This window comes from Lynx rufus, unplaced genomic scaffold (assembly GCF_022079265.1).
Source record: "Lynx rufus isolate CCGP_SWC_20201006 ecotype Redwood Valley unplaced genomic scaffold, mLynRuf1.p SCAF_39, whole genome shotgun sequence".
Lineage (NCBI taxonomy): Eukaryota > Metazoa > Chordata > Mammalia > Carnivora > Felidae > Lynx > Lynx rufus.
In genome coordinates this window covers 2204607-2232334 of record NW_025814855.1, presented here as the reverse complement: position 1 = coordinate 2232334, position 27728 = coordinate 2204607, and the positions used below count along the sequence as shown (strand labels likewise).

Sequence of the window (27728 nt, the reverse complement as noted above, 5' to 3'; positions counted from 1 at the left end):
CAGCGATACTATAGGCGCAGGCGCGGGGACGCAGTACCCAGGCCTCCGCGCTGTGCGCCTCACGGCGGCGCCTGCGCACTCTGAGCCTGGCGGGGGTTCCCAGAATCCTCGGGACTCGGCTCGCTTCAGGGAGGCGGCCTGTAGTTTGGGCGCCTGGAGTCGGGACTGAGAGGCTTCTGGGCGGTTCTGTTCCCCGTCTGGGGGCCTCAGCAGGGGGCTGAGTGTAGCGGCCCCGAGGCCGGGTAGGGGAACCAAGCCCAGCAGTCGCGCCGCCGGGTCTGGACTACCCTCCCCAGGGGCCGTTGCGGCGGGACGACACGCCCACTTCCGGCGGGGGTCTAAGAGAAAGGCGGACCCGGCGGGGCGGCCGCGCGCGTTCTGGCGGCGCGTGAACGGCTGGCGTGAGAGAACGAATGACGGCTAGAACCCGGGCTCCGGACAGCCTCCCCGGGGAGGCCAGCCCCGTGCACTCCAGCTGCCGCCGCCGCCGCGAGGCCGGCGCGGGCCCGGTTGGGGCGGTGAGGCTGGAGGGGTGGACCGGAGCGGATGTCGGAGGTAAGGGAGACAGGTGGCTGGGGCGCGGCCGCGACAGTGTTGGCGGAGGGCGGCCCCGGCCGCGGGGGCTGGCGGTCCCAGAGTCCAGAGTTGAGGATGGGGTCCCTCGGGCCGGGGTGTGAGACAGGGGTCCCCTGACCCACAGGCTCCTTCCCGGGCTGGTGGACCCAGGAGTCCAGAGTCAGGGGTAGTGTCCCTAGAGCCTGGGTATAAGACGGGGGTCCCCTGACCTGACACGCTCCTTCCTGGGCTGGCAGTCCCAGGAGTCCGGAGTCTGGGGTGGGGTCCCTCAGGCCGGGGTGTGAGATGGGTCCCCTGATCCGACAGGCTCCTTCCCGGATTGGCGGACCCAGGAGGCCAGCGAGTCGGGGGCCGGGAGTGTGAGGCTGACCTGCCCAGAGTCACCTGACCTGGTCCAAGGTCCTGCCCCGCAGGTCACTGTGGGATGGGGTTCGCAGGGGTGGGCTCCTCTGGAAGTGGAGAGGGACCCCGCCTTTCCAGGGTGTGGTCACAGAACCCATCCCATTCCTGCTTCACTCTTCTCTGTCGCGCCCTCTGCCCGCCACCAGAGAAAGGAGGCGGGGGAGGGTGGGGGAGGGGGAGGAGTGGGAGGAAGCACAGCTCACAGCCAGACTGTTCTTTCCTGTTTTGCTGCAGCAATAATTATAGCCACTGTTTTCTGGGTTCTGGGACCTTTTGGGGACAGTCACACCAAATGTCACTTCAGCAAGCGGAAACTCTGGTCCCTCCTTTTTCACAGATGAGGACACTGAAGCGGACGGAGGCTGGGTAATCGCTAGTGTGTGGAAGAGCCGGGATTCGGTTCCAGGACTGGAGGGCTCCGGAGTCCCTCCGGTACTGACTCTCATGTAATCGTCTCTACAACGGCTTGAGGTCAGTATCCTTAACTACTTGGGACGGGTGAAGAAGTGACTCTCAGACGGTTAAATAATCTCAAGGGTTGAGATCCCCAAAACCCCCACTGAGCAAGTTTTTGTTTCTCAAACTTTTGACCCAGTTTGTCCTACGTGGCATGGAGAGGAGAGTGTGTACCTCATAGGACTGTTATCAGGGTTCACTGAGCTCATGCCTGTAAAACACTTATCCTGCCACATAGTAAGTGGTCAATAAGTGTTCATTCTTATTGTCATTTTTGAAAAAATGTTTATTTTTTGAGAGAGAGAGAGCCATGGAGGGGCAGAGAGAGAGGCGAGAGAAATCCCAAGAAGGCTCTGCACGTTCAGCACAGAGTCCAAAGCTGAGGCTCGTGAGAACTCACGAACCACGAGATCGTGACCTGAGCCAAGACCGAGTTGAAACCAAGAGTCAATGCTTAACCGACTGAGCCACCCAGGCGCCCCCTGTCGTCATTTTCATAAAGGCTCGAGGAAACCAGAGTTTTGAGGAAAGAAACCAGAATTAAGTCAGGGACTTTATCCTCTTTCTGATTGAAGAAACTTGGCTCACAAGAGACATGGTTTGTCACAGAGCAAAATGGGTCTCTTGATGGGTTTATTTGGTCCAGTTATCTGGAAGCCATGTGGACCCTTTGTTGTAACAGAGGTGATAGTTCTCTCTGGGGAAGATGACTGTTTCTAGATCCCGTAGAGTCTGGACCGACCCTGGCTAGTCAGTTGCACAGTTGTCTGCTTGAGCAAATAGTCTGTGAGGGTTCACTCGGGCAGCACCCCTGGTATGTCTCTGTTGTTAATGATGGGTGGCTTTGAGACGGAAGGAGTTTGCACTCAGCCTGAACACCCAGAGCAAAGTAGGTCTCCCACTAAGCTCCTGGTGGCGAGGGGATGTGGGGTGGCGGTGGGAGAACAGAGGGAGCTGAAGGGAGGAGAGAGTTCTGGGCTGTGATTATTACAGCCACTCAGCCTCTCACTGCTCCTTTCTCTGCCAGCTCTGCCCTCTCAGGGTAAAGTAAAGCACTTCTCACGAGGAGCCAGGAAGAGGAAGAGGTGATGGGAGTTGAACTTAAAGCCATGCCCCTGGTGAGTTAGTCTTCCCTCTTTCCTTTTTTTTTTTTTTTTTTTTCAACGTTTATTTGTTTTTGGGACAGAGAGAGACAGAGCATGAACGGGGGAGGGGCAGAGAGAGAGGGAGACACAGAATCGGAAACAGGCTCCAGGCTCCGAGCCATCAGCCCAGAGCCCGACGCGGGGCTCGAACTCACGGACCGCGAGATCGTGACCTGGCTGAAGTCGGACGCTTAGCCGACTGCGCCACCCAGGCGCCCCCCCCTTTCCTTCTTAAAATACTGTCTTGCTTTCTAGGACTTGAGAGTGTTTGTCTCCTTCTGAAAATTGTCTGCCTAAGAGTTGCACCCTGAGGCCTGGCTCCCATTTCTTCCCTCTCTGATGAGTGATGGGGCCACAGAGATAGACTCAGCCCAGCGCCCTGGCCCAGCTTCCTCTTCTTCCTACAGCCGTTTAGTCTTCATTCGAGAAGTGACCACTCTGAGCCCTTCCTTCCCTGTGCTCAGTTTTCCCGTATGCATCTGACAACACAGAAATACAGTCCTTAGAGGCAGTTTGAGAGCCATGATGTGCCTAGTCCCTAAGTACCCGTCCTGGCTTATAATCTGTTGGAGAAATGAAAAGGCAGCCAACATTTATTTGTGCAGTGTGGTCAGTGCTGTAGGTGTGGAGTGGACTTGCTGTGGAGAAGTGGGCAAGTCCACATGAATACCTTTGGGTGAATTAGAAAAAGGTGTCCTTTCCTCTGGCCCGGTGAAGCTCTGGGACAGGCCACAGTCTAGCAGGACGAAATCTACTTTAGTTTTAGCTCCTTTTTGCCTCCCTGGTGACAGATCCGGGTACGGAATAAAGTCTACACAGTCGTACTCCCTGTTGGAGCGAGGAGGCAAGGGAGGTGTGACTCCTGAGGTGCATCTTGAAGGAAGGGGAGATATGCAGGCACACGTGATTTGGGTCGGAGGGTGTGGAGTTGTCCCCTCCCCACGTGACTTGGAGCCATGAACATCTTAAAATGCCGGGGAATGTTCTACATCCTTTTATCTTTCTGAGATGAACATCCTCATCTGTTTAATCAGCCCCTTGTTCCATAGCTGAGTTGTTGCCATGTTTTACTATTTAATAGAGATTATCGATCAGATTATTGATCATCGTTTGCCCTCATCACTGATTATTTTCTTGGACTAAATTCCAAATTTTTCATTTCTTATGGATTAGAGTTTCTCAAACTTCAGAATATTTTTAATTTTAATATTTTTATGATCAATAATAGAATTAACTATAATTCATATTCTGATTAAAGTGGACTGCTAAATGAGGATGATGAACAAATTATTGTAAGAAATTATAAAATTTGATTAGTGAATTTTATTATTTTTTTTTAATGTTTATTTATTTTTGAGAGAGAAAGAGACAAGAGTGTGAACACGGGAGGGACAAAGAGAGGAGACACAGAATCTGAAGCAGGCTCCAGCCTCTGAGCTGTCCGCACAGAGCCTGACGCGGGGTTCAAACTTGGGAATGGCAAGACCATGATCTAGGAACCCCAAAATTTGATTAATAAACCTTAAAATGGCTTTTTAAAAAAAATTATTATTTAGGGGCGCCTGGGTGGCTCAGTTGTCTGAGTGTCCCACTTCGGCTGAGGTCCTGATCTCATAGTTCATGAGTTATTTTTGAGAGCGAGCGAGAGTGTGCAAAGTCTGGGGAGGGGCAGAGAGAGGAGACAGAGAAAGCCAAGCAGGCTCCATGCTGTCAGCACAGAGCCCAACTCAGGGCTCAAACTCACAGACCTGACCTGAACTGAAATCAAGAGTCAGACACTTAACCAACTCAGCCACCCAGGGACCCTGATTAATAAACTTTAAAAACTAATCAAATAAAAAATAACAGCATAGTAAAATTGTCTTTATTTTATATCAGTGAGCAGCTTATAGCAAAGCAAAACACCTTTTCTAATCAGATTCAACACTACAAAACATGTACTACCAATGGAACTCGTTTGTTACGCAGTTAAGCATTTTATATATTTTTTTAATGTTTATTTACTTATTTTGAGAGCGAGAGCGTGCAGGGAACAGAGAGAGAATCCCAACCAGTCTCCATGCTGTCAGTGCAGAGCCCAACGTGGGGCTCGATCCCACCAACCGTGAGATCATGACCTGAGCTGAGATCAAGAGTCTGATGCTTAACTGACTGAGCCACCCAGGTGCCCCAGCACTTAAACATTTTAGATGAAATCAGTATTGTTACTTGTCAGAGGAAAATATTTTGAGAGTGGCAGAGTATGGCAAAAAGATTAGTAATGTGACTGTGGGACCAGACTGCCTGGCTACAAATTGTAGCTCCACTGTGTACTAGATAGAGCACCTCAGTTTCGGTTTCCTCGACCACAAAATGGGAATAATACTAGTACCTAATTTATAGTCCTGCTGTAAGTGTTAGTGAGTTAATATACTTTAAGTGTTTAGGAAAGTAAGTGGCACATAATAAGCACTGTATAAGCATCAGCTTTATATGCCGCTATTTGCCTGGACAGCTGCTGTCTGTCTGTATGTCCGTGTAATTCTTCATATGATGTATAGTGTGTGTGCGCGTGTGTATACACTCTCAGACCTGGGAAAAACCTACAACATGGCATTTGATGGACAAGAAGCACTGAACATCAGGAGGTTTTTATTTCCAACGGAATATTGATTTTAAAACTAACAGTAATTTACGCTGAAATTGGGAGAGCCCTTGTTCCGGGAAAGATGGACTGAGCACATGTCACCCTGTCTTTCCGCTGGAAGCTGCTGTAGGACCGGGACAGCAGGCACGGAGCAGCCATCTGAGGTCTGTAAGCGGTAAAGAACAGCAGGCTGATGGGGAAAGAAACCCAGAATGCAATGTGTTTACCTTTTTTTCTTTTTTTTTTTTTTTACCTCCCAATATCTCCTAGCATGGATTCAACAAGCACAAAACCCACAAGGGGTTTTGGCATGGATAAAAAGAACTGCAGGAGACACCTAGTTCAGGCTCAAGAAGTAGGAAGGGGATCTAATACTCAGAAAGGGTGGATGGGACTCTACCTTAAAAAAAAAAAAAAAAAAAATTATGTTTTCTTGTGTCCTGAGACAGTAGCAGTGGGGTCTAAAGGCATCTAAAACTTTGAAGGAGGAGAAATGTCTGTGATTGAGAAGCTGTGTCTCCCAGAGGGTGGAGTAAACTCTTACTGCTTTGTTTTCTTGCTTCTGTTCTCTCCCTGCTTGGTTCCAGGGGTGGGTACAGTCAGGGCAGGGGCACAGTCAAGTGGAATAAATAAGCCCCAGCCATCTGGCCAGAGGACTGCAAAGGGGAACCCCTAGGAGGTAGGAACTACTGGAGAAATCACAGAGAAGAGGAGCTTTGGGAATCAACTGTATAAAGCTGTTTCTGAACTCCCAGGCTCACCCTAGCCTGCTCATGCGTGTATCTGGCCCCAGTCAACGAGAAGTGAACTGAGGGATAGACTGCTGGTCACCAAGCAGGACACGTGTACGACAGAGGCCACTGTCACTTCATAGGCTCTGCAAATGGAGACGGAACAAAATATCAACATTCTCCATATAATTTAAACAAGACGTAAAGTCTCGTAACATTCAGAAGGTCCAGGATACTATCTAAAATTACTCAAATGATGAAAAACTAGGAAAATTTCAATTCACGGGAAAAGCTAATCACCAGACGCTGGCATTGATGTGACCTGGCTGTTGGGACTTTCTGATAAAGGTTTTAAAGCAGCTATTAGAATAATGCTCCAACAAGTGAACTCTCTTGAAGCAGACAGCCTCAGCAAAGAAATAGAAGATAGCAGCAAGAAATGAAAAATATGATTACCAAAATAAACCCACTGGATGGGCTTAGCGGCACAGTGAGAAAGGCAGTAGGAAGAGTTGGCGACCTTGAAGGTACAGAGAAATTGTCTTATCTGAACAATTGATACAAGATTGAACAGAGCCTCAGGGCCCTGTGGGACAATACCAGAATGTTAAACATTTGTATCATTGAAGCCCCAGAAAAGAGAAAGTGTAGAAAAAATATTTGAAGGAATAATGGCTGAAAAATTCCTAACTTTAGTGAAAGACATAAAGCTGTGGATCCGTGAAGCTCAGCAAACTCCAGCGTGATAAACTCGAAGACATCCTGCCTGGTGGCTCTGTCATCAGACTGTTAAAAACCACAGACAAGGGAAACAGCCCGGGAAGAATGATACTTAACATGTAGGGTAGCGGCAACTCCAATCCTGGGTTTTCCATCAGAAATCATGCAAATCAGAAGGAAGTAGAGCAACTTTTAAAAAGTACTCAAAGGGAAGAACTGTCAACCCAGCATTATGTGTCCAGCAAAAAAATACCCTTCAAAATTGAATGTGAAATAGTGTCTCATATGGAGGAAAACTAAGGAAATTCATTGGCGGATTTCTCAAAGAATTGCAAAAGGAAGTTCTTCTGATAGAAATTATACCAGAAGGGAACTGAAACATCAGGAATGAAGAAAGTGCGACAGAAATGATAAATATGTATGTGTAAATACAGTAGGCTATTCTTCTGAGTTATTTAAAAGATCTTCAAAGGTTGAAAACAAAACTAATATCTTCGGTTTAATGAACAGAACAGGATTTGAACATAGGTGGTCTGGCTTCAGAGACCATGTTCTTAACTACTATAACATGTTGCAATTAGATAAAACAAAAGTAAAACTTTTATTGATGTATTAAATGAAATGTTTTCATCTGTTGTTGGCTGCCCCTTCCTTGTCTTCCTTCTTTTCTATCCCTCCTTCATCATTATCATAGGTAACAATTCTTGAGCACTTAGCCAGGTACTGTGACTGTTACTTCATTTAATTCTCACAGTGCAGCTGTTAGATAGTACTAAAATTGTTCCTGTTTCTCAGGTGGAGAAACTGAGGCATGTGTAGTTAATTAACTTGGCCAAGATCACCTAGTTAGTCAGTGCCAGAGTCTGAATTCTTTGGAATAGTCTGACCTTTTTCTCTGATTTTATTCACAACTGGTGGGTTTTTCAGAACTCATTTGTAGATGTTGATAACAAGTGAAATCACAGAGTAAGAAATGGAAAATCTGCCAGGAACCACAGAATGGATGGCTGGCATCTCTTGCTGGTTGGTTAAGAAATTCAGCCCACGTAACAAAACAGCTTGTGCTCACTTCATATGATCTCTCTCGGTACTTCTCAGCAAATTATCAAAAACCAGCTTTCCAAATGTGTTCTCTTAATGCAAAACATATTTTTATGACAAAAGGAAAAAATCTTGTTAGGGGTTTTTTTCTTTTGTTTTTTTTAGACATACCTGTTAATGTCTCAGAGCACTAGGATTTCTTAGAATATATTGTGGAAGTTGAAAACTTGCTCATCAGATCAGCATCCTTCCTTGAAATTCCCTCACAGTCTCAGAACTCTTTAATTTCTTCACGTAGAAAAACGATCTAGCTCCTAACATGATAAAATACAGTTGACCTTTGAACAACATGGGAGTTGAGGGCTCTGATTCCTGCACAGTTGAAAATCCGCATATAATTTTTTACTCCCCCCAAACTAACTACTAATAGTCTACTGTTAACTGGAAGCCTTACTGATAATATAAACAGTTGATTAACACATATATTGTATATGTATTATATATTTTTATATTCTTAGAGTAAAGCGAGTTAGAGAAAAGAAATTGTTAAAAGACATATGGAAGAGAAAATATACTTACAATACTGTACTTGTTTATTGGAAAAAGTCACACGTAAGTTCACACGTAACTAGACTTGTGAAGGTCAAACCTGTGTTTTTCAAGGGTCAGCTGCAGTTTAGTACTTGACGTTCTATCTTGCATGCAATCAGTATATTTTCATATGAGAATGTCTTCTCACCACCGTAAAATTGTAAATGCTCGAAGAGGAGAGAATGTCTCATATTTTTTTCACTTTCCTAATATGTACAATATAACTAGGCAGAAAAGTTGTCCAGTAACTAACCATACAACCTGGATGATTTAGACTCCAGTATAATTACTTATGCCCAGTGCAGGGTTTTTTTTTTTTTCCCCTCATAGTGTGAACAGCATAAGTCTTTACTCCTAGAGCCGGTTAAGTAATGGCACGAACACTGAGTAAGGTGAGATTTGTGTCATTTCAGGATTCAGTGACTTTCACGGATGTGGCCATAGATTTCTCTCAAGAGGAATGGGAATGGCTGAATCTTGCTCAAAGGACTTTATATAAGAAAGTGATGTTGGAGAACTACAGGAACCTGGTTTCATTGGGTAAGAGTATCTTCTTCCTTCCACCCCCCCATTGGAGTCTTTCCACCTCAGTAGTCTTTCATGCCTTTATCAGCATTTTCCTACAATGTCCCTTTTCTCTCAGTACCTCTTAGAATGTGTCATAGCTCTGCAATATCCACAAAATAGCTAATTTTCCTGTCTTTTCTTATATGCAGGTCTTTGCATTTCTAAACCAGATGTGATCTCCTTATTGGAGCAAGGTGAAGACCCCTGGATGATGAAGGGAGAGGGGACAGGAGGCCTCTGCCCAGGTAAGTGCAGATAACGAGAGTGGGGAAACTATTCTCAAGATCTTTCTTCTCTGATCATTGTTGGAAAACACCCCTCAAGGGGCGCCTGGGTGGCGCAGTCGGTTAAGCGTCCGACTTCAGCCAGGTCACGATCTCGCGGTCCGTGAGTTCGAGCCCCGCGTCGGGCTCTGGGCTGATGGCTCAGAGCCTGGAGCCTGTTTCCGATTCTGTGTCTCCCTCTCTCTCTGCGCCTCCCCCGTTCATGCTCTGTCTCTCTCTGTCCCAAAAATAAATAAAAAAAAAAACGTTGAAAAAAAAAAATTAAAACACCCCTCAAAATCCCTCTCAAAGTAAAACTTTTTCTCCTGACACCATATTTTAAATGGATCTTCTCTTCTCCACTACACTTTTATCTGTACTGATTTCCTGCAAATAAAGTACAGTCTGTTTGTGAACTTCGTTATACTCCATGATGTTTACCTAGTTCTCAAGTACCATAGTGTTACAGTCATCCCTGAAGCTCAACATTCCTGAATTCTTTAGACAAATTTGTTTTTAGTTTGAAGTGGCTTAAAAATTTCCTTTCTTTAAAATATGAGTTTTGTCAGGTTAACAATTATTATTAGCTATGTTCTTCCCTCCACTTTTAATTATTTTTGTCTCTGGGGTTTTCTGTTCTGTTATGTATTTTTCTTTTGTTGTTTGTGTATGTTCCCCCCCCCCACACACACAATACCATCCCACCCATTGAATTAGAAAGGTTTTTAGTCTTACAAGTTGTTACTTTCATGTCTTTATATTTTTTAAATCTGTATTTTAACGTTTATTTTTTGAAAGAGAGAGAGCGTGCATGCACATGAATGGGGAGGAGCAGAGAGAGAAAGGGAGAGAGAATTCCAAGCAGGCTCCATGCTGTCAGTGCAGAGCCCGACATGGGGCTCAATCCTACGAACTGTGAGATCATGACCTGAGCCAAAATCAAGAGTTGGACACTTAACTGACTGAGCCACCCAGGTGCTCCTTATATCTGTATTTTAAAATTCATCCACTTGAGATTCAAAACCTCATCTTTTAATACTCCTACAAAAGATGAATAAATGAGCTAACTACTATTACCTCCTTTCTCTTCGTCCATCACCTCTCCACTTCTCTTGTACTCAATGGGATTTTGGCCCAGTTTATATTTTATTTTTCACTGCCTTGCTTGAAAGCTATTGTTCTGTCATGAAAGGTAGATAAGAGTTTATAGATTATATATTACAGTGGAATCAGCCTCGAGTGAGATGGTTACATTTCATTCTGTAGCTTGTAGTATAGCCTCTTCCTGCTTTCAGTTTTCATAGTTTCAAGAAGAGGATTGTTGATAGGTCACTTATACTCCTAATGATATACGTTAATAAATAAGAAATAAAGTATCCAATTCAAGATAGTAGAAAAAGAACAAAGTAAGTCTAAGGAGAACTAAAATAAGTTAGGTATAGTGACTTATACTGCTAGAGATAAAAGTAGGAATAAATGAACTAGAAAATAGTAGATTTAATGAAAATAAATCAAATAGGTGCTTCTTTAGAAAACCAATAAAATAGGGACACCTGGGTGGCTCAGTCAGTTAAACATCCAACATCAAGACTCTGCTTGAGTCTTGATCTCAGGGTTATGGGTTCAAGCCCCACATTGGGCTCTGCACTGGGCGTGGAGCTTACTTTAAAAAAAAAAACAAAAAAAAAAAACCTAGCAAAATGTATAAACTGTCAAATATAAACAAATGAGAGAAGGCAAAAAAAGAAATGATAGTAAGTAACCATTGATGCCTAAGTACTTAAAAGAATCATATGAATCTGTTTCCCTCAACTGTCTTTAAATAATTTGAAAACCTGGATGAAATGGGTAATATTTTAGAGGATATAAATTATTGAAACTGGGGCACTGGGTGACTTGGTTGAACGTCTCTTGATTTCAGCTCAGCTCATGATCCCAGGGTCATGGGATCAAGCCCTGCATCGGGTTCTATGCTGAGTGTGGAGCCTGCTTAGGATTCTCTCTCTTTCCCTCTCCCCTCTCCCCCTCATTCTCGCTCTCAAATTAAATAAATAGTAAGTAATTAAATAAGCAACTGACACCAGAAGAGATAGAAATTTTAAATAGACTGTTTACCGTTGAAGAAATGTAGAAAGTTAGCTAAGAACTGCCTCCTCCAAGAATTCACAAATTCTGTAAAACTTGTAAGAAAAAAATACCAACATTGTTTAAAATGTACCATGACAGAGAATAAAAAGAAGAACTTTAAAAAGTTTTGTTTATGAAGACAGCATATCATTTGATGCCCAAATCTTACCAAAATGGCATCAAAAAATGAAAATACAAATCTCAGTTATGAATACTGGTGCAGAATCTGTCATACTGATACAATACACCAGAGCCAAGGAGGGTGTATTCCAGAAATGCAAGGATGGCTGCACTGCCTGACTTTATATAAGATTCTCAGAGACCTCTGTGGTCTTCAGTAACCGTTTGATTCACATGGTTTCACTTTTGAAGTTTCCATTCTTCTAACATTAAGTAAAGGAGACATTTGCTTTCTCAATATCTTTCAGACTTGGAGTCTCTTTGGATGACCAAGGAATTATCTCCAAACTGGGACATTTATGAAGGAAAGTTATCCCAGGCAGTGATACTGGAAGGACTTCCAAGCTGTGACCTTACCTGTTCCACATTAGGGGAAAACTTGAAATGTGAAAACCTGTTTAAGAAGGAGCTGGTAAGTCAGAAGACACCTTTTAGTCAAGAGACAGTCACGCATATTGGTACCCTTATCGAGAAAAGAGACCACTTTAACAAATCGGGGACACTTTTACATCTGAATAGATTATCTTATCTAGAGCAGGTATTTTCCATAGAAGAGAGAATATGTAATTTTGACACAGATAAGAAAAGTTTAAAAACACATTCATTTGTCAAAAAACATAAGCAAGTCTTGGGAGAAAAGAAACTTCTGAAATGTAACGACTGTGAGAAAACTTTCAGCAAAATCTCAACCCTTACCCTTCATCAGAGAATTCATACTGGAGAGAAACCCTATGAATGTGTTGAATGTGGGAAAGCCTTCAGCCAGAGTGCCCACCTTGCTCAACACCAGAGAGTTCACACAGGAGAAAAACCCTTTGAATGTACTGAATGTGGGAAAGCCTTCAGTCAGAATGCTCATCTTATTCAGCACCAGAGAGTTCATACTGGAGAAAAGCCTTATCAATGTAAGCAATGTAACAAAGCCTTCAGCCAGCTTGCACATCTCGCTCAACATCAGAGAGTTCATACTGGAGAGAGACCCTATGAATGTATTGAATGTGGGAAGGCTTTTAGTGATTGTTCATCCCTAGCTCATCATCGAAGGATTCACACTGGAAAAAGACCATATGAATGTATCGACTGTGGGAAAGCTTTCAGGCAGAATGCTTCTCTGATACGTCATCGGAGATATTATCATACTGGAGAGAAACCATTTGATTGTATTGATTGTGGGAAGGCTTTCACTGATCACATAGGACTTATTCAGCATAAGAGAATTCATACTGGAGAGAGACCTTACAGATGTAATGTGTGTGGGAAGGCTTTTAGCCATGGCTCATCCCTGACTGTACATCAGAGAATTCATACAGGAGAGAAACCTTACGAGTGTAACATCTGTGAGAAAGCCTTTAGCCATCGTGGCTCACTTACTCTTCATCAAAGAGTTCATACTGGAGAAAAACCCTACAAGTGTAAGGAATGTGGGAAAGCTTTTCGGCAGAGCACACATCTTGCTCATCATCAGAGAATTCATACTGGAGAGAAACCCTATGAATGTAAGGAATGCAGCAAAACTTTCAGCCAGAATGCACACCTTGCACAACATCAGAAAATACACACTGGAGAGAAACCGTATGAATGTAAGGACTGTGGTAAGGCCTTCAGTCAAATTGCACACCTTGTTCAACACCAGAGAGTTCATACTGGCGAGAAGCCTTACGAATGTACTGAGTGTGGGAAGGCCTTTAGTGATGGCTCCTATCTTGTTCAACATCAGAGACTCCACACTGGCAAGAGACCATATGAATGTCTTGAATGTGGAAAGGCCTTCAGACAGAGGGCATCCCTGATTTGTCACCAGAGGTGTCATACAGGCGAGAAACCTTATGAATGTAATGTTTGTGGGAAAGCCTTTAGCCATCGTAAATCCCTTACACTACATCAAAGAATTCATACAGGAGAGAAACCTTACGAGTGTAAGGACTGTAGCAAAGCCTTCAGCCAGATTGCCCATCTTACACTGCATAAGAGAATTCATACTGGAGAAAGGCCCTATGAATGTAAAGAATGTGGGAAAGCCTTCAGGCAGAGTGTACATCTCACTCATCATCAACGAATTCATACTGGAGAGTCATCCTCGATTATTCCCTCCTCCTCACTCCCATACCACCAAGTCCTCTAGATTCAATCTTCTGAAGGCCTCTAGAGTCCATCCACTTTTTCCCAGTCTATGTCCCATTATCATAGTCTAAGCGGTAACCATCTCATTTTTATGTTTACAACAGTGTTACAAACATTTTCCCTCTAGCTCCCCTCAAGTGCATTTTTAACACTGTAGCCAGCATAATCTTTTAAAAATAGGAGTCAGTATTCATGTTATTTTCCCATTTAGAACGTTTGTCTTTAAGAATATGTTAGATACCATTTAAGGGCTTAGCACACGATCCTTGACATATAATTAGTGCCATTAAGGTAAGGGTTTCCTTGCTGTTACCTTCAGCCGCAAATAAAATCCAGTAGGTCAAGACTAAGAAATCTAAGGATTTTAGAGCAGAGGACTCTTCACTCTCCCAGAAGGTAGGGAAATGAACACATTCAGAATTAAAAGATTCTGTGATGGACAAGGTAACATGGTGGCTTACCACTCTCTCTGTGTGAATAAATACAAAGACTTGTAGGATTGCTGATGAGGAACTCTCCGCTTCACCTGGCATGCAGAAGTGAGAATAGGCCAGTCAGAACAAAGGCATTTGGTAGCATGTAGGACTAGGCAGGTACTGAAGACAAAGTAAGCAAGCTAGAAGACTTGATTAGAGTAACAACCATGAAATAAACTGAAAAAGGTAGTTTAACACTTTTTTTTTAATTAAAAAAAAATTTTTTTTAACGTTTATTTATTTTTGAGACAGAGAGAGACAGAGCATGAATGGAGGAGGGTCAGAGAGAGGGAGACACAGAATCTGAAACAGGCTCCAGGCTCTGAGCTGTCAGCACAGAGCCCAACGCGGGGCTTGAACTCATGGACCGCAAAATCATGACCTGAGCCGAAGTCGGCCGCTTAACCAACTGAGCCACCCAGGCGCCCCTAACACTTTTTTTTTATTAAAAAAATTGTTTTAATGTTTATTTATTTTTGAGAGAGACAGAGCCCAAGCAGCGGAGAGGCAGAGAGAGAAGGAGACACAGAATCTGAAACAGGCTCCAGGCTCTGAGCTGTCAGCACAGAGCCTGACGTGGGGCTTGAACCCACAAACCTTGCGATCATGACCTGAGCTGAAGTTGGACACTTAACTGACTGAGCCACCAGGTGCCCTGGTAGTATAACCCTTTTACCTGTAGAAAAGCACCACAGACAATTCCTGTGATGTTTAAATTGTTCTAAAGCATAAAATAAATATGGTAAAACTGCCCATCTTATTCTGAGACTAAGACTGACATCAAAACAAAAACATATGCTACAATAAGCTTATGAATGTAGATACTAAAACGTAAACTTACTTTAAAAATTTTAAAAGGTAGAGGGGCGCCTGGGTGGCGCAGTCGGTTAAGCGTCCGACTTCAGCCAGGTCACGATCTCGCGGTCTGTGAGTTCGAGCCTCGCGTCGGGCTCTGGGCTGATGGCTCAGAGCCTGGAGCCTGTTTCCGATTCTGTGTCTCCCTCTCTGTCTGCCCCTCCCCCGTTCATGCTCTGTCTCTCTCTGTCCCAAAAATAAATAAACGTTGAAAAAAAAATTTTTAAAAGGTAGAGTAAGTGGAAAGCTAGACATGTCTTTGTATAGAAAGTCTGGCAAGGATATTTCTCTCCACATTAAATATGTAAATTAATTGATATTCCAGTAAAAATCCCAGTGTATTTTGAAGTTGACAAGCTGATTCTGACCATCTATAGAGTTGTGGTATTATAGTAAGGAATGTACTCCTCATTCAGTTAACATTGAATGAGCATTTGCCAATGTGCCAAGCCCTGTTTTAGGTGCTGGGGACACAGCCGAGTGCCAAATACACAAAAGTTTTTGCCCTTCCAGATCTCGTGGGAGAAAACAAAAGAAGTTGAAATACAGTAAAATCTTGGGTTGCGAGTAACTTGTTCTGTGAGGGTTCCCGTAAGATGAACAAACATTTCTAATAAGTTTTAACTTGATAAATGAACAATGTCTTGCAATACACGTAGTATGTGATGCCAGATATCACATGATCACAACTGAGCCAGTGGTTCTTCTCTCTCTCTCTCTCTCTCTCTCTCTCTCTCTGTCTCTGTCTCTCTCTCTCTCTCTCTCTCTTTCTGTGGGATTGTGGGTGATCATCTCCCATGCTTGGATGCTCACTCTCAGGCTGTAGTGTTTGGCAGAAATCAGTGATTTTTCAGAACATTGGAAGGTGCCCGCCACTGGCACTAGTGTATTTTTTGTCTCTTCAAAGCACCTATGAACAATCCTTTGCTTTTCCATACAAGAGTGAGCTTAGGAAAGCTTTGCTTCATTCTAGGTCAGGCTGCCTGCAGATATAGACCCTTTCCTCTGCTGCCTTATTGCCAGTTCCATTAAATACAGTATATGACAAGAGTTTATTAATGCTGTAGTGCAGTCAACATCTGTTAGTGATAGTGAAAGTCATCCTACACAATAACCCTCCTCTCTTGTCTCCCTCACTCCAGCCACAAAGGTTTTCAAAAGTAACTGCAGGTTAATTTGCTTATTTTTTTTTATATTTTGTATTTTATTATTTTGTATTATATTACAAAATATTATATTCATTCTTACATGAATATTTTTGGGTTGTAGAACGAATCATCTGTGTTTTATTTCTCATGGGGAAATCGCTTTGATATACAAGTGCTTTGGATTACAAGCATGTTTCTGGAATGAATTATGCTCGCAAACCAAGGTTTTACTGTATATACTATAAGTGTGTAATATGTACCACGAAGAGAAATCATCGAAAGAGGGAGCTGAGGAGTGATGGGAAGGAATGCCTTACTACTCCCAGAACATATGGGCATTAGAAGCAGGGGACAAGGGAGATAAGGTCAGACACAATGGACATAATGAGAATAGTCTTGTTCCAAGGTAGATAATTACACTTTCAGTGTTGCAAGAAGAGAGAATTGATGGTTTAACAAGGATCATGAGAGTTCTATTTACTCTTTATCAATGGTGATTTCGAGTCTGGTGGAGGTTTTGTTTTGTTTGTAACAGCCTTATTGAGATGTAGTTTGCATAACATAGAATTCACCCATTTAAAGTATACAGTTCAGTGACTTCGTATGTCCAATGTTGTGCAAACATTACCACATTTCTTTACCTAAAAACAGGATACCCTCACCCCCAGAGGAGTACTCTTACTTGAAGTACCTAGTGCTTGTGGATTCCCTCTGGACTGCTGCCTGTGGCAGCATAGAAAGCTATTTGAGGGGAGCTCTTGTCTGGAGGACATGAGTGCTAGAAAATGGAGCTTTGGGGCTCCCTTTACTTTGGGATAGAGAGGAGGGGGTAGGTGGTCTTATTAGACTCCCCTTATGTATGATAAAAGGGATTTTTCACTGCACTGGGGGCAAGATAGATTGATCAAATGGTGTTGGGACACGTAGCTCCCTGGGAAGACAAAGATCTATACCCTGTACACTAACAAAGCTCTGAAAGAGCAAAGATATAAATGTACAGTATTAAAGTACAAGAAAAATGGTATTTCTGTAAGTCTGAGGCAGACCTATTTAGGTATTATGCATAACCCGGGAGCTGACATTAAAGTAACATGTATGTGTGGAAAAGATCAGAGTCACAGTTAATAGACAAATTTAAGATTGAAAGAAAATGTTTGCAAACAGATATAACAAAGGATAATCCTGATATTCAAAGCATTCTTACAAATCAATAATAGTAACATCTGCAATTTGGTAGAAAAATGGACAAAACCAATGGCCAGTTCAAAGAAGATGAGAAAACAGGTAATGGAAATGACCCAGTATCACTACTAATAAGGAAATGCAAAATATAGTGATGTTGTATATACTTCTTTCCCCAGTAGGTTGATGTTAAATCCTAGAGGAGTGATTATGTCTAGTGGTGAATGTGTCAAAACCAAGACAATTCCGTTGTCAGGTGTATAAATTTATGTGTGTATATACCATTTGAACCATTATTTCCCAGAAACCAAAGTGTACAAAGGTAGGTGACTGTATAATGGCAAAAATAACTTTTAATGGTGAACTCTGTTAGAAACTACTAGGGTCCTGGGTAAATGAGTAAGTTAATTATGGTGCATTCATTCAATAGAACTTTATGCACCTGTTGAAAAAAAGAAATATAAATGTGTATATGGCCATAGGTAGTTGTATTATACCTAATGAAAAAAAATTTTCAGACTGTATTCTAGTATAAACTCATAATTGTAATATCAAAAATAAAACGTAAAAATACGTATTTTTCTGTTTTACTCTGCCCAGTTTTCCTTGCCTCCTTCTTTGGACTACACCGTCTCTTCCTTTCCTTTGAGCGGCTGCCCTTACCATACCATACCGGACCATAACGGCTTTGATGGTCTTGACTAATCAGATTCTGTCTGGAGTTTGAAAGGCAGTTGGGTCTGTGTCATCCAGTGGAGCTCCCTCTAGGGATGACGCTGGTGTTGTCCTGGCTGGGATCTTTGTGCTTCCCAGGGCTGTAACTCCCCGCACTACCCGCTGTGCTCCCAGTACTTCATTTTTTACGTGTATTGCTTGCTTGCTTGCTTGCAGTTAAGGAAACAGCCAGTACAGAGTTTGGTATGAAGACTGGGTGACAGGCTGTAGAATCTTTGGAAAATGTGAGGTGTTAGGGATTGGTTTTGGGTGAGAGGGGCAAGTAAGACTCCTATTTCTTTTCTAGCCTAAGAGAGCACGAGCTCTTGGTGTGCACTGAGTAAACATCCAAGTGAATTAGTATTTGTAGTCACCTGAGATGAATAGGGGTTGCGGTCCTGGATAATGGCATTTTAGAGAAGAGGAATGCCGAGTCCAAAGAGTGTATAGGATGCTGTTATCTAATTGCTTTGGATAATTTAAAACTCAGATCTTGAACTTCTAGCATCAAGGCAAACAATTTCAACTAAAGGTCTTTTGGATATTGTGGAAAGAGGTCTTACATTATTTGAAGTCATAGGGTTAAGACTGCTCAACCAAATTGAGAGACTCCTTTTATGGTTTGCTAAAGTGGGATGCTGGTTAAATTCCATATTTTGTCATAGAGTATTGGAATTTTAAATTTTAGTGTTTTCAGAGAAAATAATAGACTTTAACCAAATTCCAAATAATTTTAAAGGAAAAATTATCAAAAGAGAAAATGTGCTTCAGCAAATTAAGAAGACCTAAGTGGCTGAAAATTAATGTTAATGTTGAAAAATCAAAGTAATTTAGAAAATACACATTGTTTTGAAAACATGTGAAACAGGCTTTTCTTGGGGTCCATAAAGTCAATCAATTATGTAAATTTATCAGTTGAAACTTTTTTTTTTTAATCTGCTTCAGTATTTTCTTCTTTGAGAAACAAAATTTTAGATACCCTGAAAATGTCATAGGACAGGAACAGGGTCTTGAGAACAAGTCTCAAGATGAAGTGACCTTTTAGAGTAGATGAAGTGGGGTACCTGGGTGGCTCAGTCTGTTAAGCGTTGGACTTCGGCTCAGGTCATGATCTCACGGTTTGTGGGTTTGATACCCATGTTGGGCTCTGTGCTGACAGCTCAGATCCTGGAGCCTGCTTCGGATTCTGTGTCTTCCTCTCTCTCTGCCCCTCTCCCGCTTGCACTATTTCTCCCTCCCTCTCTCAAAAATGAACATTAAAAAATTTTTTTAAACAAAAAATAAAGTAGATGAAGTAATCTTTTAAAATGCATGAATATTTTGTAAATGTCTACATACACAAAACGTTGCCAGTCGTTCTAGACTTCCAGAAAATGACAAAGTAAAAAAAAAACAAAAACCCACATCAAAACCTGATTTTTTAGGTGAAGAGAGAAAAAAGAACTGCATGCAAAAATTAGGTGCCTGCTAGACTCTTCATCCCGTGTTCCTGGTTCTGAGGGCCACTCAGCCCGGCCACCAGATCTCCCCAGACGACCTCTGCCTCTCAGAAGTCACACAATTCTTAAATGAGAAGGGACAGTTGGTTGCTGGATTTGGGAACACAGGCCCCAAAGAACACAGGCCCTCTAGGATTGTGGAGGTTCTGGAAAGAGTCCTGGGGACAAGGTTCTGCTCTGCTGGTGTAGAGGATCCAGTTGGGGCAGTAGGTGATGAGGAAGCCAGTCTGCTAAGCGGGGTGAGGACCTGGGGCGAGAGCTTTCCCTGTTCCAGGGACAGTGCTATAGGCTGTGTCCTTTCCAAATTCTTATGTTAAAACCTGATCCCTAAGGTGATGGTATCAGGAGGTGGGGTCTTTGAAAGGTGGCTAGGTGGTGAGGGCGGAGTCCTCGTGAATGGGACACCAGCCAGCCCAGCTCAGGGAGTGTGTGTGTGTGTGGGGGGGGGGGGGAGCACACTCCATCCCTTGTGTCCATCTCCCCAAAACCAACTGCATACCTGGCATGTGCACAGAGAGCCTGTATTATTGGTAATGCTGTCTGACAGTGGGTCCTCCCTCCCTCCCTCCCTCTCTCTGTCTCTCTCTCTCCCTGAAAGTAGGATGGCCCCCATTTGGGCATCTCTGATGCTCAGGGCCATCCCTGAGCAGGCACATTGGCTCTGGATCTCCTCCTGCGCTTTTTGGTCTGGGTCATTTGTGGATCATTCAAACAAAAATGAGCCCCATCATGGAACCAGTAGTCGTGAGCTAGGAATGCATGAGAGAAGACATTCTGAGGGATAGGCAGAGGTGCAGGACACCTGGACACACAGGCCCATCTGCAGCCCCCACTGGTTCCCCCGTCTGCCCTCCCTTGGGCCCATTCGCCCTTCACACACACACAGAAAAGCAGCAGCATCAAGGCGGGGCAGGATTGGTTTCTCCTGGGGCCTCTGTCCTTGGATGGTAGGTGGCCACATCCTCACTGTGTCTTCGTGTGGCCATTCCTCTGTGCTGTGTCCTAACCTCTTATAAGGACAGCAGTCGGATTGGATTAGGACCCGCCTGAAGCCTCATTTTAACTCGTCACCTCTCTAAAGACCTTATCTCCAGACACGGCTGCCTTCCGAGGTCCTGGGGGTTAAGGCTTCAGCATATAAATTTTGGAAGGATGCAAACCAGCCCTTCACATCAGAATTCAAGTTCTCTGAAATGTCTCTGATGTGAGTTCAGAAACTAGTTTCTTGTCCCAGTAAAAGTTAGTTTCTCACCGGCAGTGAGGGTTGGGGACTCTGCTCTACTCAGTCTTACAGGGACACAGACCTCACCGTGTGGCTCCTTCATGCCCCAGGGACTCAGAGTTCTCATTCAAAGCCTCTACATTTTGTAAGCAAATGAGGGACATAACACCTGTCTGATGAAGGACTTTTATCCAAAATCTGCAGTGAATTCTTAAGACCCAACAATAAGGGGCCCCTGGGTGGCATAGTTGGTTAAGCATCTGACTTCAGCTCAGGTCACGATCTGTCGATTCGTGAGTTTGAGCCCCACATCAGGCTCTCTGCTGTCAGCACAGAACCTGCTTTGGATCCTCTGTCCCCCCCACCCCCACCCCTCCCTTGCTTGTGCGCGCTCTCTCTCTCTCAAAAATAAATAAACATTAAAAAAAAAATAAGTCAAGTGAAAAATGGGCAAAGAATGTGAAGAGACAGCTTACAAAAGATCTACAGATGACAAATAAGGATAGGAAAAGATGGTCATCACCATCGTGTCATTAGGAAACCACAGGTTAATGAGATACCACTGCACACCTATTAAAATGGCAAAAATCCAGAAGCAACTCAATACTAAATGCTGGCAAGGATGTGGAGTGACAGAGCTCTCCTTCCTTGCTGGTGGGAATGCACTTTGGAAGAGAGTTTGGCAGGGTCTTGAAGGCTAAACCTAGTCTTACACCATCCAGCAATCATGCTCCCAGGTATTGACCGAAGTGAGTTGAGAACTTGTGTCCACACAGAAAGCTGCATGTGGGTGTATACAGCAGGTTTATGGACGCAAATAAGATGTCCTTTAAGAAGGTGAATGGAGGGGCGCCTGGGTGGCGCAGTCGGTTAAGCGTCCGACTTCAGCCAGGTCACGATCTCGCGGTCTGGGAGTTCGAGCCCCGCGTCAGGCTCTGGGCTGATGGCTCGGAGCCTGGAGCCTGTTTCCGATTCTGTGTCTCCCTCTCTCTCTGCCCCTCCCCCGTTCATGCTCTGTCTCTCTCTGTCCCAAAAATAAATAAACGTTGAAAAAAAAAATTAAAAAAAAAAAAGGTGAATGGATGCATAGACTGTGGTATATACAGTATATTATTGTTCAGCGATAAACACTAATGAGCTGTCGAGCCAGAAACAAAAAACAAAAAAACGGGGGGGGGCACTTAAATGCGTATGGAATGCTCAGTGAAGGAAGCCAGTCTGAAAATGCTGTGTATTGTCTGATTCTCACTATATGACATTCTGGAAAGGGCAAAACTATGGAGACAGAACAAGTATCAGTGGTTGCCAGGGGCTCATTGAAGATGGAGGAGGGTGAACAGGAGGAGCATTTTTAGGGCAGTGAAACTATCCTGTATGTGACTGTCATGGTGACTATGCATCATGCATTGGCCCAAACCACCAAGTGTACCACACGGAGAGTAACCTTAATGTAATGATGGCATTTTATTAGTAAAGTATCAGCATAGGTTTATTAATTGTAACACATAGGCCACACCAACGCAAGTGTTTAATAGTTGGGGAAATTATGGGTAGGTAGGTGGGTATATGAGAACTGTCTGTACTATCTGCTCAATTTTTCCGTAAACCTAAAACTGTTCTAAAAACTAATGTCTGTTAGTAAAAACAAGAACAAAAAAACTCCCACAAGATGCAATATCCATACACACCAAAATGGCTGAAATTTTAAGAATATGGCCACATTAAATATTGGCAAGGATTTGGAGAAACTGGGTATCTCGTAAATTGTTGGAAGGGATGTAAAATGGTATAGCTACCCTGGGAAACAGTGTAGCGGTTTGTTTAAACAAGAAAAAACTTAAAGTGCAAACACCATACTACCTAGAAATTGGACTCCTGGGTATTTATTGACGAGAAGCGAAGATTTATGTTCACACAAAAAAACTGTCATAAGGAAACAACAGTGAAAGGGCAACGTATGCAACAGGATAATATTTGCAAACTAAATATCTGATAAAGGGTTAATGTCCAAAACATATGTGTTTTTGCCACAATGAAAAGAAAAGAAAAAAAAAAAAAAACCCAACCTGGAATAGTTCCAAACTGGAAACATCCCAGATGTGATACCCAAATTACAGTATGTCAATGCTGTGGAATAGAATTTGGCAAAAAAGTAATGAACTATTGATACATAAAACAACTTGGAATTATGCTGACACAAAAAAAAGGCCTATTATATAACTTTTGAAAAGAGAAAATTATGGTTATGGAGAACAAATTAGTGATGGGGTTAAGGAAGGATGGGGTCTGGAGGAAAACGGAGGCGGTTATGGAAGAGCAACTTGAAGGAATCTAGTGGTGATGTGAATATTCTGTATCTTGACAACATCCACATCAATATCCTAGTTCTGATGTTGCAAAATGTCATCCTTGGGGGGAACAAATAAAGGGTGCTTGGGATCTCTCTATGGTTTCTGTTTTTATTTATTTTTAAAAATTTATTCATTTTTGAGAGGAAGAGAGAGACAGTGCAAGTGGAGGAGGGGCAGAGAGAGAGGGAGACACAGAATCTGATGCAGGCTCCAGTCAGCACAGAGCCCCACGAGGGGCTCGAACTCACAAACCATGAGATCATGACCTGAGCCGCAGTCAGACCCTTACCCCACTGAGCCACCCAGACACCCCATTCCCACTTTCCTCTTATGTGGCCTCTCTTGTCTGCACCACTTTCCTTATGTGGAAAGTAGCTTGGTTGCGATGATTAAGTGAGTTCATAAATCCTAAAATGCAAGAACAGAAGCAGGCACATAGGAAACATCATAAGAAGGGTCAATACTTTATTTTAAAATTATGATCATTTGCTTCTTTGCATCCCTGCATGCTTTACAAATTTTCCTACAAATCAGCGTGATCCTGAGGTTCAAGAAAGCTGTCCAGTGTTGTCCCCTAGTGTGGTCCACTGGCCGGGCTGCAGGATGTCTCCAGATGTGCTGGGGCCCCTTCTCTCTGCCTCCATCCACGACCCCTCCTTTTCTGGAATTTTCCCTCCCCCTTCTTTCTTGTCTGCTCCCCATTCTCCTCCCCTCCTGCTCTCCCTCCTCAGCCCTACTTTCTTTTCTCCCCCTGCCCTGTTCCTCCTTATAGATCTTCCTCTCATCTCCTCCCACTCTTTCTTCTTCCTTCTCTCCTCCCTTTCCCAGATCTTCCTCCTCCGGGTCCCTCCTCCTCCCATCTCTTCCCTTCTCCTCCCTCTCCTCGTCCCCCTCCCTCCTCCTTCTAACTAGGCCTCCCCTTTCTTTTCCCTTCTCCTCCCTGACTCCCCCTCCCATCTTCCCTTTTCACCCTCCTCCCCTCCTTCTTTGCCCTCCTCCCCATACCCTCCCTCCCCTCCTCTCTCTCCCTCCTCCCTTTCCCCCCTCGCTCCCGCCCCGCCCTCTTCCTCGTTTCTCCCACCCGCACCCGCACCGCACCCTTTTGGCGCGTTGCTGCTGGGACCTCCGGGAGGTGGAGGGGCGCTATGGGGTCTCGGATGGGCTCGGCTCCGCTCGGCTCCAGCGCAAGGCCTGACGGAGGCGGTGGTGCGCGGGCCTCTGGGTAGTGTAGTCCGCCCTTCCGCGCAGGCTCAGTGCGGCCGGGCGGGCCCCGCGGGCGCGGGTCATTGTCCTGGCGGAGCTGCGCGGGTGAGTCCCGCTGCGGGCGGGGCGGGGAGGGGAGGGGCGAGGCGGGAGGAGAGGGGGCGGGGCCCCTGCGCGCTCCCCAGACCGGGACCGACCCTCGCCCGGGGAGGGGACCTGTGGGCCGAGGTGAGGGGCGAGGGCAGGGGGCATGCGGACTCAGGAGGGTGTGCTGGCACCGGGACGGTATTTGAGGGCTGTGGTGGGAGTGGGGAGGTCTGACCGGAAAGGGGGCGCGTCTGTGTGGCTGTAGCGCGTGTGCAAGTCAGTGTGAGTCTGGGCGGCCTCCTGTGGCCTCGCCTCTCGGCGCGTGTGCATGTGTGCGCGCACGGTGTGCATGTGTGTGTAGTGTGTGCATTTGCACGTCTGTGCGTGCGGTGTGCGTGTACTTTGTGCCTACGTGTGTGCATGTGTGTGCACCGTGTGCGTAGTGTGCCTGCGTGTGAGCGCAGTGTGCATGTGTGTGCACCGTGTGCGTGGTGTGTGCGTGTATACGTGCCTGCGTGTGCGTGTGTGTATGTGCTCGCGTGCACCTCCCTGCGGTGGCCTCTCAGGGTACCCACCAGTGTTGAGTCCTGGCCTGCCTCTAATGGGGGGGGAGGGGGTCACTGTCCTGTCCACCTGTACCTGTCTGCCTTTATCAGTATGGCCAGAGTGTCTCTGTGAAGGTGCCATCGGTTGCCCACCTGTGTCTAGGCTTTGCCTCTGGACCTGTCTCCAATGCGTCTCTCTGAGGCCCCCCTCCGTCACTGCCTTTACCTGTGTGTGTGTGCGTGTGTGTCCACCTGTGTCTAGGCTTTGACCGTTCCTAGGTGTGTGTGTGTGGGTATGTCCGGGTGTGCTCCTCCCAAAAGCTTGTGTGAGAGACCGTGTGTGGCTGGACACGGGGACCTAGCCCGGGGCCACCAGATTCCCCAGCTCCTTGCCCTCACTGCCTTGTCTGGCCCATAGAAGGCTCTGGAGGGGCTGGGAGCCTGTGGACCAGCAAAGTGTGTGGGTGACAGCATGTGGGGGGCTAAGGAGGGTTGCTCTTTCTTCTCCTCCCTCCTCCCCAGGCCCATCTTAAAGGGGAGTCCGAAACCCCTGCCCCATCCTGACCAGGGGTTCATTTGTTCAGGGAACGTGTTCTGGGCACTTTGCAGGGACTGCCTCCTTTATAGGCCTTCCAGAACTCTGAGGTGGGAGGCGTCATCATCATCATTTTACAGATGGGGAAACTGAGCTCAGACTAAGTCAGTCATCCAGCTCTACACCCGGTCATCCGGGTCTCAGAGCCTCCATGCTCAATCAACAGACAAATGGGAAATTCTTTTTTCTTTTGGATTCATCTGAGACAAAGTTCCATGATTTTTCCCCATGGGATTGCCCCCTAGGAACAATGGAAGGAAGGAAATGCCAGAAAGCTGAGAGGAAGAGGAGGAAAGAGGGAGCCACCGGCTTTGCAGAAGCACAGACCCTGGGCCGCACTGGGTTCAGCCGTCACCAGCCCCCCTGGACAAGTCACCTTACGGGGCCACTGTGACTTTGTGGGCTCCTTTAAAATTTTTCTTGAAAAATTACAGTTTGTGATTCCACTGCCGTAAGGACAAATATAATCTGGGTTGGATTAGATTCACCTTTTGTGATATCAGGGCCCCTGGGCTCGCTGTGCCTCTTGGGTGAATTGGGTCTGGTTACGTCCCTGTCCAGCCAGACGAGCCAGTGTAGTTGACCTCTCAGTATGGGGATGGGAGCCAGAGACTGCCAGCACAGAAAGAATACCTTTTTAAAAATTAAATTGTGTTTCAAAAACGATGACCTTGATACTGCATCCAGGGAAACAAAAGAATACAAAGGAAAAAATGCGCAACTCCTTCTCATGCCCACTTGGTCCCCTCAAGGCGCCACCTGGTGTCTTTCACTCCCTGGTCTTGCCCCAGGGCTCAGAAATGACACACGGGAGCACACCCACCCACATGTGCTGCCTTTTTTTTTTTTTTTTTTTTAATGTTTATTTTTGAGAGAGAGAGAGATAGAGCATGAGCAGAGGAGGGGCAGAGAGAGAGGGAGACACAGAATCCAAAGCAGGCTCCAGGCTCCGAACTGTCAGCACAGAGCCTGACTTGGGGCTCGAACTCATGGACCGCAAGATCATGACGTGAGCCAAAGTCAGACAGTTAACGGACTGAGCCACCCAGGCACCCCGAGAACAACTTTTTGAAAAGACAGTTGTCAATAATGATGTCTGCTGTAAGAAGACGGTAGAAGGGCGGGGAGAGTGTTGCCACCTGAGCTCGGGGGTCTGGGGGTGGGGGACTTCTCCAAGCAAGTGACCGTGGGAAGGAGCTAGCCACGGGATGAGCATTTCTGAAGAGGGAGGCAGATGGGAAGGCCGACGTGCCTGGGGCCAAGTGTTCGAGGTCTGGGCTGCGTGGGAAGACTGTGGATGATCTCTGATGCTGTGGGAAACCATTGGAGAGTTTTAAGCTGGAGGACGTTTTTCTTGAGGGCTTGCTGTAGGCCAGACTCTGTGCTGTGGAGTTTGCGGACGTGGGTCGTGGGTCGTAAGAGACCTGTGCCCACGCCTTTGTGATCAGCGGTGGGGATTCTGAGCCTCCACACCGTTGACATTCGTCTCGTGCAGTGATTGAACAGCATCCTCGGTCTCCACCCACCAAATGCTCATGGCGTCACGTGCCCCCAAATTGTGGCACCTACAAATGTCTCCAGGTGTTGCCCAATGTCTCCTGGGGGCCAAAATCACCCCCGGGGGAGAACTGGTATTCTAAAGGTTTCTGCCAGCCTGTCCTTAAGGTACGTGTCCTTCTGACCTGCATAGGTAAAATCACAAATTTTTGCTTGTGAAAGTGGGGGGGCCATTTGGCCTCAAAAAGACCCTTCTTTGTGGTTCTTACACCTTAAGAATTTCGTTTGGAAATTACACACTTTAGTAATTCCGTTTGGAAATTATGGTTCTGGAGCCCCATCCCACGTGGTTTGATGCAGAGTGTCTGGACAGGGGCCTAGGGATGTGTGTTCTGAATAATAATAAACATCCCTAGTGATTTCTGGCACTTGGAGAAATGGCACGGTAGCTAACCATCTGTGCCTCTTTCAGGTGATCCTGAGGGAGGTCTAGGGAGGCATATTTTTGGCTTCTAGCAGAAGGAAAACATGTTTCTATTCAGAGGTATTGGCAACATAGGTAGTGAGCTCCCCATCACGGGAGGCATGCAAGTCCTGGCAGGTCACCATGGAACCAAGAGTGAACCAACATACCCTAAACTCCCAGGAATTTGCCCTAACCTGTGCCACCTGTCCAAAGTAAAACTTTGTCTTTTATTTAAATTGGCTCACTGGTTTTTAAATTTTATTTATTTATTTTACTTAAATCAGCTGCATTTCAAAGGGCATCCTGTGTGACTGCCGTAAACGGAAGCGGGGCATTGCTGTA

At 45.1% G+C, this 27728-nt stretch overlaps 2 protein-coding genes across 1 annotated transcript; one reads left to right on the top strand and one right to left on the bottom strand.

Moving 5' to 3' along the window:
• The window catches only part of ZNF583 (zinc finger protein 583), a 249755-nt gene that overhangs the window by 140850 nt on the left and 81177 nt on the right, over nt 1-27728 (bottom strand).
• ZNF470 (zinc finger protein 470) lies at nt 247-14244 on the top strand. The gene is made up of 6 exons (XM_047094316.1): nt 247-555; nt 1316-1449; nt 2462-2552; nt 8702-8828; nt 9005-9100; nt 11674-14244. Exons 3-6 carry the CDS (start codon nt 2523-2525, stop codon nt 13545-13547), a joined length of 2127 nt encoding a protein of 708 aa, XP_046950272.1. The 5' UTR covers nt 247-555; nt 1316-1449; nt 2462-2522; the 3' UTR covers nt 13548-14244.